Below are 14,301 nucleotides of genomic sequence, written 5' to 3'. Positions count from 1 at the left end.
AGGCGAGGTCTGTTTTAATGCACGTACAAAATACACACAAACACACATCACATCACTGCAAGGACACTTTAATGTATCAGAAGCAATAAATATTCACATCTCAATTCTCTATTCTTTCAGTACACATAGTACATACACAGAAAAAAACAAAATTGTTTGCTTAAAATAATATCCATAAGTGTACTGACATATAAACTTTTTTTAGGCTTTAATTTAAGTCATGTTAACTCATTCTCTCACCCTTAGTCTGAAATGATAAGAAAAGAAAAAGAAGTTGATGTTCCCTTTGGCCAACATCTCATATCCCTGTTTTTTATGTACATACTTAGTGGCACTCACATGCACGCACCTGAATACAGAATGGGAGCAGTTCATCCCATAGTTAAGATAAGAAGCCTATGTATATTATAATATGTACATTCAGGTTTATACAGTACAATCTATTCAATAAGTGCAGATATATTCATGCAAATAGAGTCAAAAAGGACACCATAAAGAAAAAAGTAGCCAACACATACTTATAAAATTCTTCATTTAATACTCCTGACTCTCTCCAAAACTTCTTAAAACCTACTTTTGATGATTCAGATCATCCAGAAATTTGGCATATTCTTCCTGTAGCTTACATCACCTGCATTTTTATACTTCCCTTGCTCAAATATTCACGTCTGAATCCGATTATACGCGCAGTTTTTCCTTTGTAATCAGTGGCACTGAAGGTAATCTACATCAGTGCTCAATTTTTACTTCAAAATCTGCAGTAGCAAAAGGAATGACACTAACACGAGGCCCACAGAGAAGAAAAAAAAAGAACAGGAAATACAGTATGCACCTGTAGGCTATTTTACATTCTTGACTCTTGTTATGGTTTCTAACAAGAAGCCCTCAGCAAGATGCCAAGGCATCAGAAAACGGTAGCAGAGATTTCTGAAAGTAGCAGGAGAGGGAGGATTAGAAGAAGGCCATTTCTGACTTAAGACATCACGTGTGCAAAAACCACAAAACTTCATGTAAAAGCGTGCTTGTTTCAAAACAAAAAAACACACAATGAATAAATTTGATGACCGTGATATGGGGCACTGCATATGCACCCTGTATGAAAAATTCACCAATTTTTACGATCATAATTAAGCCTTTTAAAATACTGGGAGAGTCATAAGAAAAGAAAAAAAAAGGAAACGCTAACTGAGATTCATTCTGTAGATTCAAGTTTTTGTCAAGTCACACCATTCAAGAGGTTGTGCCCCTGTTTGCAAACAGAACAGAAAAAAAAGAGGAATGTTGTAAATGTTCAAATCGATTTGAACAAAAACTAAACCTCCTTCTTTATCCTGAACAGTCAATAATACTAATCGTTAAAAGATGAACTGAATAAAACCATGGTACTATGAAAAGAACTCACACTTCACATAACTGAATACCCTCAACTGGATATGGCAAAGTGAGGGAATCTGTATGTGAATATACTCTCTAAAACCATGTACAAACATCTGCTGATATAATTACTCACTGATCAAAACAATTATTGGACAATATTCATCATACTCATGGCAGGTATATTATAATATCTATAAAACAGCAAGAAGCTTCATAAACATTCAAAATATATTATTATTTGTCTCATTGATTCCCATACCCCATGTTGCATTAGAAAGCCCGGTGACATCTGTTGACATGTGAAAGACCAATAAGCAAAAGACTGTCAGAAAACTGTGCACTGGTTTTAGAAGTTTTAGACAAAGCAACATATCTGAGGTCTTCTTTTAGAAAAAAAAAGATGCCTGTCAGCAAAGCGTAACCTGCAAAAATGAACAGAGACATCATGAAGCCAAGTAAATTATTGCAAAGTCAAGGGGCAGTTTTTAATGCCAAACTCCGCTGGAATACATTTGGTGGTTCAGTCCTTATTTACATGCCCACGTAAGCAGGTGGATACCTATGGTCTCCAGTTTCCCAGTGCCGCATTATCACATCTTTGTACTGTACATGTAAATAGTCTCATACAGACTCAACTAGACTCCAAACAATTAAAACTGAGGCAATATAGCTAGATATAGATTTAGTTTCATCTTAAATATATGGCTATAGACTTCTCTGATTGTGTGTGGGAAATGTGTGGAGTGTGTTTTTGTGTAATGTTGCACGTGTGTGTGTTTCTGTGGTGCCGGTTCAGGATCAAGGATGCGTCCACAGGCCGTGCCGTTTAACTCTAATGGTGCTTTCTGTCTCCGTCTACATATGTGGAAAACGGAGGTGAAAGTAACAGAGACGGAGCAAACTTCGTTTCCTCTTCTCAGTAGCGCTGCTGCTGTTACTTTCTGTCCTGGCAGATTTGGTTCTAGGCCTAGCTCTGCCCATCTCCTCCAATCTATCATCTGACCTTTGAACTCTGGAGCCCCACATCCTGCTCACACTACGGTACTTATCCGGTTGATAGGCTTGGATTTGGAGCTGCCCCCTGTACCGGTCGCTCCAGCCCCTGTCACCTGCGGCCCCTGCTGAGGCTGCCCGGGGTGCTGGGGGGGGTGAGGGGAGAGAGGTGTAAGAGGGGTAAGGGGGGACGAAGGGGGGGGTAAAGGGGAGTGTGGTGGGGGAGGGGGGATAGAAGAAAGAGGAGGGTACTGGGGCAGATACGGGCCGGCGGAGGCTGCGTGATGCGCATTGACGGTAGCGGATGGTAGATTGTGGGGCAGAGTGCCGAATATGAAGTGTGTTTGGTGGGTGCTGTGGCTCACTGGGTGTGGTGTGTGCGCGTGTCCTGGGTGGGTTTGGGAGTGTGCGTGGGGGTGGGAGAATGACAAGGTTAGTGGAGGTTTGGTACCAGGGCCGCCGGCCCCTCTGACAGAGTGTGTGGGCTGCACGTGGTAGAGGGCGAACTGTTGGTTCTGGGAATGTTGGGAGAGAGGAGAAAGGGGGGGGGGACATCCCACCACCATGTTGGCGTAACGACCCGGAAGCCCATGCTGGGAGAGCTGGGAGAGATGGGCCAGCTGCGGGTGCTGGGCGTGCGGTGGGCCAAGCGGTGGACGACAGGGTAGAGGGCCTCTCTGTATAGTATGAGGGGGCACTCCTGGCAAAGGAGGAGGGACAGTTTGGACATGGTAGCGATGGTGATGGTAGTAAGGTGGTGGCGGCTGCACGGTGCCCGCGTGACAGTACTGTGCGTGAAGTGCCTGGAGCTTGGAAGCCCCCCCTTCCAATTGGCATAGAGATGAAGGGGAGTGAGGAGGGGGCCCTCCCGTAGTCGGTGGGGGGACAGGTGCGGGGTAGGGTGGCCCCGGTGGAATAAGGGGCCCTGGTGGTTTGGCGCGTTTGCTGCCGAATAGGGAACCCAGGAAGGAACCGCTGTTGTTGTTGCTGCTCCCCCCAGGGCCGCTCCCCGCTCCTGCTCTCTCTGCACTGCTGGAGACTCCCCCAGCTCCTGTCCCAGCAGTGGTATGTTGCTGCCCCGGCCCACCCCCCACCCCCGTCCCGGGGCTCAGGATGGGGCGATGAGGCCGGAAGTCTTCTGTTCCATAGCAACCAGGAAGCACACCTGGCAGTGGATAGCGCTGGTGAGGCTGTGGGCTGCTAATGATGGAGCCCTAGAAGATAAAGTATCATCGAGTTTTAGAATAAACACTAGAGTCTTGCAATACATCCCGGTTCCCGCTTATTATCACACACAGGAAATAACTGTATCTGGAGGTGGAAAACATGCTAGGGTAAGTATATACGCACATAGTCATGCAACAGGTGTCAGTCCAGGACACACACATGCATGTACACGCACACACCATGTACATACAGTACTTGCTCGGGAGGATAAAGAACCAATGGGGGAAAATGCAAATCTAGTGAAGGTTATAGGTCTAATTCTAGTCTTACATAAAGACTTACTTCCATTGTACTGTCCAGAGAACCAACACTGTTCCTGCGACCACGTTTCCCTGTACCCCACCAGGAAGAACCAGGTTAGCAAAGCATGAAAGATTGGAATATTTTTTGCAAAAAAAGGCAAGAGTTGCATAAGCTGTGTCTGACTGTCAGCAAGAAAGAGAAACAGGCGGTAGCAATAGAAACAGAGACCAAAATCATGCAACCCAATTCATCCCAGCTGGTAGTAATGTAATCAAGCTGAACCTGTCTCCGATAAGGCAATGTCTCACCTGTATCCGATAGGTCCCTGAGAGAAGAGCTGAGCGCTGTGCGTTTGAGACCCTCACCAACTGAGCAATTGTCATCAAAACTTGTTCTTCCCAAGGTGCCATTCACAACATCGCTCTTCACACCTACGCCTCCTCCAACCACACCTCCAGTTAGCAAGCTGGGCCGCATCACACCTTTCTGTTTCTCCAGTTCCGCTGCACATTTACACACAGGGCACAGGGGGATTTGAAATAAAATTGAGGTTTAGCACAGAGAAGAATGACCAGAAAGGATGTGAAGAAAACGAAACATTTTGACTGACCAAAAAGTAACATTATGGTTTACAGGAAAGGCCAGCAGATGGGGCTACTTACATTCAACTCTGTATTTCTCCATTTCTTGCACTTCAGCAATACTCTCCCTGAGGTCGCTAACAAAGCGGGTGCGGTCTTGCTGACTGGGTGCCATAAACACAATAAGAACCTTCCTCTCTCCACCCAGGACTGCTGAGGTCAGACGGATGCCATGAGGGTAGTCTAGATGGGGGGGGGAGCAGAAATAAATACTCTTGTCATCACAAAATGCACTTAAGAACAGTTAGAAGGTGCAAAACAGAGATTGCTTCTTACATGAGTTCTGGAACATGTGCACTTGCATTTCAACCAAAGGGAAAGATTGTCTGAAACTATAAGTCACTGAGGTTTTCTTCTTCTGGAAGATTTTTGTCACCTAGTACACAACAGAAATAGTATAATGATTTTTTTTTAACAGGTACTTTAGGAAAAACTGACCTCTTATCTGCCACATGATAAAAAAAATGATAATGTAAATCTTACCACGAGCAGGTCATTAAAGAGAAAGACCTCCCGCTGGTGCACTCCTGTCCTCTGAGGTCTGTTAGGGTCAGGCACCTCATAGAGCTGGCAGCAACACACCAGTCTACGATGGGGAAGGGACAGCACCTACATAGACAAACACAGCACAAATAAATGACAACTTTTAGCTAAATAGAACAATATATTAAAGAGCTTTGTATTACAGGATAAACTCACAGGCTTCTTGCCCACAATGACTCTTTCCACTGCCTGCACTTGGGACACGTGGTCATCATTGGTCCTTAGCTCCCATTTCTGTATTCTCTGGTAGATCCCAACCAGCAGGTCTCTAGGTATGTCCTGGCCATTGTCTACACCTTGAGTGGAACCAAAGAAAGCTATTTTAGAGTTGTCACACAGAAAACGTATAACTTTAGCCATATTTTAAAAGTTGCAATATGTGTTTGATGAGCTCATGTAGAGGGTAATTTGATCTTTTCTGTCCAGCAGCACCTCTCAAATTCTTGATGAAATCCTCTAGTTTCATTTTCCTCTCAGGTTTGACATTGGGACTGTACATATCTGTGTTGAGGAGGATTATGGCGAAGGCCAAGATGAAGATGGTGTCGGGATTCTGGAACTGTCGAACCAGGGTCGGATTACACACACAGTATCTCTGACTGAAGACAGAAACAAATTTTGTGTGAAAAAATAAAACAAAAAGATTATTTTCATTTTGATGCAGCATCCAAGCGACTGAAATGAATTCCTTTAGTGATCTATAACAAACCTGAATGCCTCTATAAGCCGCTCTACTTTTTGGGCTTCTCCTTGAACTTTAATCTGTGCCTGGAACTTCCTCAGAGCATCATCGATGTCCATGCCTGAGAAGTCCATCTCATCCACCACACAGCTGAAACACACACGTCAGAAGTTACAGATGACACGTCTCTACCCTCCAACTTGGATATTAAGAAAAATTAATCCTATATATGGGCAGGAGATTAAAGCTGCTTCAAGATTGCATCAATTTAGACTTGGCATGAAATATGTGAGATGGAGTGTGCGTATACACTGACATATTTTTGGGCAAACTTTCTGAAGTTACAAATGTAGATGGATTTGGATCATTCAGACATCTGTGTCTGACATGTTTTAATATATTACAGCCGTCTGTCTCAAATACTCACTCTAAAACATCTTTGTTGAATTGTTTCTGTCGGTTTCCCAGAAATTCTCCAATCATCTGCCTGCTGAGACCCTTTCTCTCCAGAATGAAGCGAGCAATGCCAACAGGAGTGTCAGACACAAAACCTCTTTCTATCAGGTACTGGATCCCCTTCTCTGGTTTCCTGTTGAAGAAAACCCACCAAGGACTTTTCTTTTTGCTCCAGTATTACGACATTTGATATATTTTTCTCAGTAAAACAGCTACTTGTGTTGTGTTTCTTAGTACATCTTACTTGTTAAACAGATTAAGACCAATACGGTACTGGCGTCTCTGCACCACGTCACTGTTGAAGGGGGGCGAGTCCCAGCTATGGCGGCTCTCCCTCTGGTATGTCTGCTTGCCCAGAGGAGGCAGAGGCTCCCGCAGGCTGTCCTGAGATGAGGAGCCTGAGCTGCAGTTGACTGTCTCATTAGAGTTGGTCGTGGAGTTGAGTGAATCATTGTCTCCATCGGAGCAGCACGGCTGCTCCAGGCCCCCAGGGGGCAGAGCTGTAGAGGAGGACGACGACAGAGGGGTGGTAGGAGGCTGCTGTGGGGACGAGGATGATGAAGGTGTGTCAGGGTACTGATGGTGGTGTATAGGGTGGTGGTGATGGTGGTGGTGGGCTGCCACCTGGTGCGGGATATGTGTGGGTATGGGTCTGCCAGGAGCTCGAGTCTGGCCCTGCGCAGCTGCTGTGGAGGTGGTTCGAGTACCTGTGTTGGGGGAGTGTTTGAGGGTTCCCTGAGGGGAACCTGCACCCACACCTGGCTCCTGCTCAAAGACCAGCGTTCTGCTCAGAGAGCCTCGGTCTGAACGATCACTCATGTCCACTGAGCTGTCGCTGGGCGGCTCAATAGTGAGGAGAGGCAGGTGTGCACCTCTGAGACGATAGTCTCTACACTCTGTACACGGGGTGCTTCGCCGACTGTTACTGCTGCCGCCTCCCTCAGTGTCCCTACTGTCCTCTCGCCCTCCCACACCGCCACCAGGACCCCAGTACTCTGTATCTGTGCTGCTAGGTGCCCGGTCAAGGGACAGAGGGGAGGATGGCATACCATCATCCATATAAAGGGTGACATCACTGTACGAAGTAGCTGTACTGTCACCATGCATACTGAGTCCTCCTCCAGCACCCCTGCCTCTTTCTCCCAAACCTCTTTGGGAAGATGGGTTGCTGCTGCTGCTCCACACACACTCCCCAAAGTCTTCACTAATCCCTCCACCCTCCTTGCTGCCCTCCTGGGAGTCATCGCGACCTGCACGGCAGGTAAGGGCATCATCTATGGAGTCAGCTAAGGATTTAACCTAGAGGGAACAGAGGGTGAGCTGTTATGATCGCACAGTTTTCACACATCTAAAAGAAAAGAGGAAATTGTCTAAACATGAAATGATTTATCAGTAGTTTGCTTGTAAGGTCTAAGTTTGACAATACAGGGGACGCTGGTCAAGTTTGGTTCATTATAATGTTTCTTTGTTACTTTCTGTCTCTGTGACTACCTTCATATTATATAAAACTTAGCATTAAATGAACTTGACGATGACTACTGAAAGAAACAACACTCTTACCTGCTTGGAGAAGGAGTCCTCTAAGTGGGTGTAGTCTCCTGTGCGGCCTGGATCAGGAGAGTGAGGAGGCCCCACGGCCACACTGTGGGTGAAGTTCGTTTGTGTCTGGGCCTGCTGCTGAGGCTGTCGGTCATCAAACGAATACTGCAGTCTCATGTTGGACAGGATGATGCGGCGCGTCATGCGGCTCTCTGAAGCTGAGCTTCTGAGGCGCTCAAAATTTTTGTTCATGCGATACTGTCTGAAGGCTGTCTGAATGGTCTTTGCTGCTCTGCGACTTACAAAGGAGCCACCATATTTTCTCTCCAACATCTCCACCTGAAATAGGGGAAGGTTAAAAAAACACAAGGTAAAGGACGAAATCACAGTCTGAATGCTTTGCACCCATACTGCTCCAGTGAAAATATGTTTCCTACGGCTTACTGCTTTCAAAGAACACATTTACAAATATATTCTTGCGACTGATACCTTCTTATCCTGCAGATCTGTTGATAGTTCATAGCTGTCCGAAAGAGCCTTGCATCTCTTGTTCTCCTCTTCTTCTTGCTTGCGAAGAGCCAAACTTGCAGGTTGGTGGCGTGTTCGCAACGCCCAGGCCAAGCTGGCTGAGCTGGAAGCTGTAACGCATGAAGGGCCCCTGGAACCGGAGGGCGCGTTGCTGCTGCTGTCACTGTAGCGCTCTGAGCCTCGAAGGTAAGGCGCCTGGCTGAACGAGGTGTCTTTGTGGGTGCCCGTTTCTGGACACTGGGATTCCCCTTCCACACTGCAGAAGAAAAAAGGAGTAGAAGCTATAAGAATGACTCACAAGCAGCTTCACTAAATATTCCAAAAAAAAAAGACTTTGAAGTGTGTTAAGTCTTAAATGGAGACTGAATGAAAAATTCTGTAGGATAGACTTAAAAACATACTAACAAGGACTTACGTGTAAACTTTTGAGCGGTGCAGAACTAACCATCTCTTAGTGGAGCTCATGATGAACTTATAGAAAAGCAATATTCTGGTTACTTTCAAGCAGTGCCAGTCCCGAGACCTGACAGTATTGCTTGCCTGGAGAATAAATAGGTAATCCAACAGATATAAAAGGTCTCTGTCATGTATCGTCTTTCTTAAGAGTCCAGAGGAGTAGTTAATGTACTACCAAGCGTTTCCAAGGTTAGTATGCACTTTTGCACTCTCCTTGTTTGACAAACATAACAGTAACCAAATAAGTGCCAAATACCAGCAGCACCATACTGACAGGAAAAACCAGGTTAGCGCTAGCTGTACGACAGGCACCATCAGCTTAAATACTGGAATTAAACGCACGCAATTCCTTCCAAATTCACTCACTCAGTCCATTATGCGGCTGTAAATGCAAGCAGTTAAGAGTACCATCGTAATCCAACTGAATCCTATTTCCAGTCAGGATAGCAATAACAACAAAACCTCTCAGATATCAGTTAGTCCCAGAAGTCCTTCAGTGTCCTGTTATCCAGATTTGATGAGACAAAATCCACCCGAGTCAATCACTCAGTGTGTGTTTGGGAGAACAACTGCTGTCACATGTCCCTGCCTACATTTCCTTCTTGTGTTAGCCGCACCCCCTCCAGAAAGTTGTGTCCTGTCCCGCAACAAGGCACAGAGTGTGCAGTAAGGGTCAAGGATGTGTGGGAGCATTAGAGTCAGCAAGTGAAACAGATTTTGGCAGTAAAAGACTGGTTGTATAGTGTTAACCTTCAGTATTGTTTAAGCTCTGCATCACACAGTAATTCACATGACAGAAACATGACTGAAAAATGACTCTTTTGACCATTTTAGGTTTGAGTGGGTCATTCAGTGTCCTCCTCCCTCCCTCCCTGAGCTGTAGCTGTTCCATTGGATCAAAGAGACTTCCTGTTGTTAGAGTTTAGTTGGTAAAAACAAGACAAGGAAAAGTCTTCACGGGCAACAAGGAAACTATTTTAATTTGTTTTGGTTTTGATGTTGTAAGCGATACTGTTGAAATTCAAGCCCCGCAGTTCGACAGACTTAGAGTCGTTGCTGTCGCCAGAAGGGGAAAATACAGGGCAGGGTTTTTAAGAAGGACATCCAGTGCCTTCAAGCAAAACATGACCAAGCTAATTTATTGTTGAGTCTAACAACAACTCTAAGAAAAGCTTTAATATGTTGCATAACACAAGAGTCATGTTGAAACACAGTTTTAAAGAAGCAATTCTGACATCTACAGGATAGCCCATATTACCACAGTTAAGACAGGATCCACATATATTATATTGTGAATGTGTAATAATATATTATAATTACACCGTGCTCATTCATCACAATACCAAGCTATGCTTTGCTTTCATTTTCAACAAGTTTTTGCGTATATCTCCTCTTTCTCTGTGCAAAATCATTTATCATTCCTCCTCCTCTGCTCCTTAAATAGAGAAACTGAGAAGCGGGAGGGGGTTGCTTGGTGACGGTTGCTGTGGGACCTTTGTGGGCGGTGAGGCGGTTGTTAGGAAGAGAAGCGTGGTTGCCATGACAATGTATTGACTGTTATCACCATTTCGGTGGGTGTTGAAGATGCTCCACAGGTTGTGAATGACGGTCTACGTAATACTTGCCTTTTTACGAAAACACTAAAAGTAAGATATTTGTAAAGAGTGAATCATGAAATTACTGTATGGTCTAAACTAGCTATTTTCGATAGATCAATCTTTGGATGAATCGTTACTATATTTATGTTGGCTATTTACACATTGTCTTGCATAACCTGTAGGAATATGAAATTCTGTCTAATTCAAAGCGGCTTCAGTTGGCTTCTTTTAAGGAAACTGGGCACACAAGTGCCTCTGCATAGCATCAACAGGTAGACTACTGTATGATTTTCAGCCGTGCACGTCACTTGGAACAAATGCTACTTTCATTCAACAGCGTACCTAAAATATGAACTGAAAAGGAATATTAGAGAGCTACAAGTCCAGTTCCATATACCTGTCTCTGAAAAGGCATAGCTGATCCCCAGATTTGAGCTTTTAAGCTCTTTTAAACTCATTAAAAAGGAAAATCTAAAAATGCAAACCAAATGTAAAGGTGACAATTTCTCCACTGCCACCAAATAAGAGATCAACTATATGGATTATGTGACCATATAACTGTGTTATTCATTTGCACAGACTGTATGCTATAAGACGGGTGCAAATATCACAGATTTATGTTTCTTTCTTTGAGCGTGGGGAGAACATTTGTCACACTGTAAAATATCCAGGTTGGTGAAATATTAAAGAAAACATTTTTAAAAAATTCTCCTATCTAGGTGCAGTGCAACCCACGTCCAACTGTGCATGCAATGCTCCCTTAAAACTCTGGCTATTTTTATTTTCACCTGAAAAAAAAAAGATTTTCTCTCAGATTCAGTCAATAACAGCTACAAAACGATAAAGCCAAACTGCACAAGCTTCGGCTCAAATATGCGAGCGATATTTGGGAGACTTTTGAAATACATAATGCAATTTCTTTTTGCCCTCATCAGATCACAATAATGTTTTAAACCCTTCAGTAATTGGTTTTTTCTTACTTCACAAATAGCCTAAATAAAATCCTCAGAATATGTCACTAAAGCAGACACTGATGCTATCAAACCTGTTCTCAAACTGAACTGAAATGCAACCTCAACAAAGTTTATGCAACAGAAATGAAGCACAGCAGGCCCTATAGAAATGCTACACTTAGGCAGCCTCTTTACTGAATGTGCAACTTTCAAAAAACAAAAAAATGACAGCTGGTTATGTTTTACAGTTACTGCCTGCTGGTGCAGGGACCTCCCCAGGGGGAAAGCGTTTAATTTAGAGTTCCCTGCAGTAGGAGCCAGCCAGTAATATGCGGTAAGAGACTAGACCATGATATCTGAGTAAAAAGTTTGTTGTATAAAACATGAGTGTGGCCATATCGCAGCTGGCATCTGAATCTCATTATTTATGTAAGAAACACTGTATTCCTGTTACACAGAGAGGCTCTCTCTAGAGGCTTCCGCATAAAGACCAGCCCAGGGTTTTACTACCTCCTATCATTTAATTGGAGATGGGACAGATGGCTGGAATGTCATAAACAGGAAAGAGATTGCTGATGGTGTTTAAAAAAATTACAGAAGTGGGTTATAGAAGTGAAATTGATAACAGGGCAGATGAGAGAAAGTGTATGGGAGCATGCGCTGTAAAGGACAATGCCAACTTCATGCAATCCCCTGACTTTTTTCCCTTCATCATATAATATTGATGTGCTGACGGTGTGTGTATGTGTGTTTGCCTATGCGCTTATGAGAGAACAGCAGTAGGTCCGACTGTGTTATCGAACCCCCAGCGGGACATGGAGGCTGAGGGATTAGCCTCTCCGCTGTCTGCAATGAGATGCCAATAATTGCATCGATCTGAACGTTGACTCATTTCCACCTGAGCATAAACTCAGCGCAGTTATCTCATATCCTTTCTAATCTCTTCATCTCTGAGTTTTTGTGTTAATTTTTCCATTTGTCTCCGAGCTTATTACCCAGTATAACCCTGCCAAGCTGAACGTGGACAATGAAGGATAAAAAGTGCAGCGCAGACCTTCAACAAGATCCAAGCTAATTACTTTGGAGATGTGATGTGATAATATTTGCCATTAATTTCAGGACTTAAAGAGATCAGAAACCACAGAAATGAATCCTCAGCCGGAGCAGTCAGTATTCTCTTTCATGGCCAAACCGAAAGGAAACAATAAAATCATTCATGGGTCAAATCGGAGCATTCCTGCACCGCCAACACTCTCCAGCCATTTCACCATCTCAACCCATGAGCTTCCCATCGCACACATGAACACTTTACACTTTCTTCCTACTACCTGAAGCCTCCAGTTCAAAGCCCAATAAAGAGGTACTGGATGAAAATGTTGTACAACTTGTTTGGAAGGCTCAGAATTGGCAGCATTTCTTAAACCTTAACTCATCAGATAATCTCTGGCACTAAAGCAAAAAAGAATGAAGAGATAAGTGTTGTATAAAGAGACAGGGTGACAAGATAGTGTAAACTTTTATTGGAAACTGACTTCGTTTTCTCGTCTCTTATTACACTTGCAGTTTTTCTGAGCTTGACATCTGTTTTTGAAACTTCCTTTTACTGTCAAGCTCTACTGATTCACTTTCAGGTTGGGTACAGCTGATTTGGCATTTAGCATCTTGTGAACACACTTCAAAGTGCCGCAAAGTGCTGACAACTCCTGCTACCAGGCATTCAAACTAACATGCCAAACATTTGCAAGGGTGTTTTAACTAATTTACTTAAAGTCATTTATTTCAAACAGACCCCATCTGGCACATGGTTATATGCTTTCTTTGCAGTTCCTCAAGAGCAGCACTCATAACAGTGGCAGATTACCAAGACTTCTAAAAGTATGTGATCTGTCAGCTGACTGGCATTTACACTCTGTCACACAATTACCCGTCAGAGCCCATTTATATCCTTTCCTTTCCATTTTTCAGTTTATCAAATTGAGTTTCCTTCAATAAAATTGCATCTACTGAAAACAGACCCCCATTTATTATCAGTTCCCGCTGCCGTCTGTCTGTGATGGTTAAATATCACCGTCTGTACACACAGCAGTTAATCCACTGTACAAGCCGTGTCATGAATTTGCACCACTGCATTGTAGGCCGCCAAAAGCACACACCGGTGTTACAAGTTGTCTCATACAGATGCCAAAATAAAGTCTTTTTGGGGTAGTTTTACACGTAAAAGAAAAGTGAAAAAGCTGAGTTCTTACCATGCTGCTACTGTCAGAGAAAGTCCCACACTAACCGGAACACCGTAATAATAAACACACCCTCTCTCGCTCTCTCTCTGCATACACACATGGCTCCTGCTCACCCCGCAGAGCAGTACAGGCTACATTCTTGACGATCCTTCGACAGCTATGAACTTCCCTCTCCCTGCCCAGCTTTTTCATCTCCACCCTCCTCTGCCAGATCACTCACACGCTCACAATCACTTGTACTCCACACGAGCAAACCAAGCAAATAAAACACATCAAAACACAGGAAATAGAGACACAGAGAAGTGCATTCATTTATTGAAGAACAAGAGGATAAATTAAAAAAAAACAACATAATGAGTGCCGTTTCATCTTGTGCTTTTGTATTTTTATAGGTTTTTACAAGTCTATGAGAAGCAAGTGAAAATGAAAGACACATGGGCTGTGTGTTGAAATGAATATGGGCAACATAACAAAAGACATGCATGTTAGTTTAATCACTGATTAAACTGGCATTGGGTGTGAATGTGAATGCCTGTCTCTTTGTGTTAGCCCAGTGATAAAACTGTCTATCTGTCCGCAGTGTAATCCAGCTGGAGCCAACTCCGGCTCCAGCCACGTCGTGACCCCGAATTGGATAAGTGGTTAAGAAAATGGATGGATGGAGAGTTATATGCCACAATATTAGTAAAAAATAGAGCGGGAGGCAAACAATGACACATTTTAAAATGTAATCTTCTATAGCACGATACTACAAAATAATAATTCTCCTTAATATACTTTTATAAAAGAACCCTTTTCCGAAAAAGTTGGGACGCTGGATAAAAGTAA

At 43.7% G+C, this 14,301-nt stretch overlaps 1 protein-coding gene across 4 annotated transcripts in view; it reads right to left on the bottom strand.

Moving 5' to 3' along the window:
* Positions 1-83: 83 nt before the first annotated feature.
* Positions 84-14,301, bottom strand: part of iqsec2b (IQ motif and Sec7 domain ArfGEF 2b) — a 30,138-nt gene continuing 15,920 nt past the window's right edge. The window contains exons 1-14 of one of the 4 annotated variants that reach the window (XM_080898366.1): positions 13,483-13,583; positions 8,191-8,485; positions 7,723-8,040; positions 6,407-7,461; positions 6,134-6,295; positions 5,734-5,856; positions 5,457-5,623; positions 5,181-5,320; positions 4,965-5,090; positions 4,758-4,857; positions 4,503-4,664; positions 4,149-4,343; positions 3,880-3,929; positions 84-3,584 (exon numbers count right to left, since the gene is read on the bottom strand). In XM_080898366.1, coding sequence (XP_080754492.1) covers positions 2,409-3,584; positions 3,880-3,929; positions 4,149-4,343; positions 4,503-4,664; positions 4,758-4,857; positions 4,965-5,090; positions 5,181-5,320; positions 5,457-5,623; positions 5,734-5,856; positions 6,134-6,295; positions 6,407-7,461; positions 7,723-8,040; positions 8,191-8,485; positions 13,483-13,565 — 4,152 coding nt within the window. In that variant the 5' untranslated portion in view covers positions 13,566-13,583 and the 3' untranslated portion in view covers positions 84-2,408. Of the gene's footprint in view, positions 3,585-3,879; positions 3,930-4,148; positions 4,344-4,502; positions 4,665-4,757; positions 4,858-4,964; positions 5,091-5,180; positions 5,321-5,456; positions 5,624-5,733; positions 5,857-6,133; positions 6,296-6,406; positions 7,462-7,722; positions 8,041-8,190; positions 8,486-8,644; positions 9,411-13,482; positions 13,584-14,301 lie in introns of those variants that run through there. The other 3 variants (XM_080898367.1, XM_080898365.1, XM_080898368.1) reach the window with 3 other exon arrangements.

Source organism: Rhamphochromis sp. 'chilingali' (genome assembly GCF_963969265.1).
Source record: "Rhamphochromis sp. 'chilingali' genome assembly, chromosome: 12".
In the NCBI taxonomy this organism is placed as follows: domain Eukaryota; kingdom Metazoa; phylum Chordata; class Actinopteri; order Cichliformes; family Cichlidae; genus Rhamphochromis; species Rhamphochromis sp. 'chilingali'.
The sequence above is the reverse complement of the archived record's forward strand: the minus strand, read 5'-3'. Positions and strand labels throughout refer to the sequence as shown.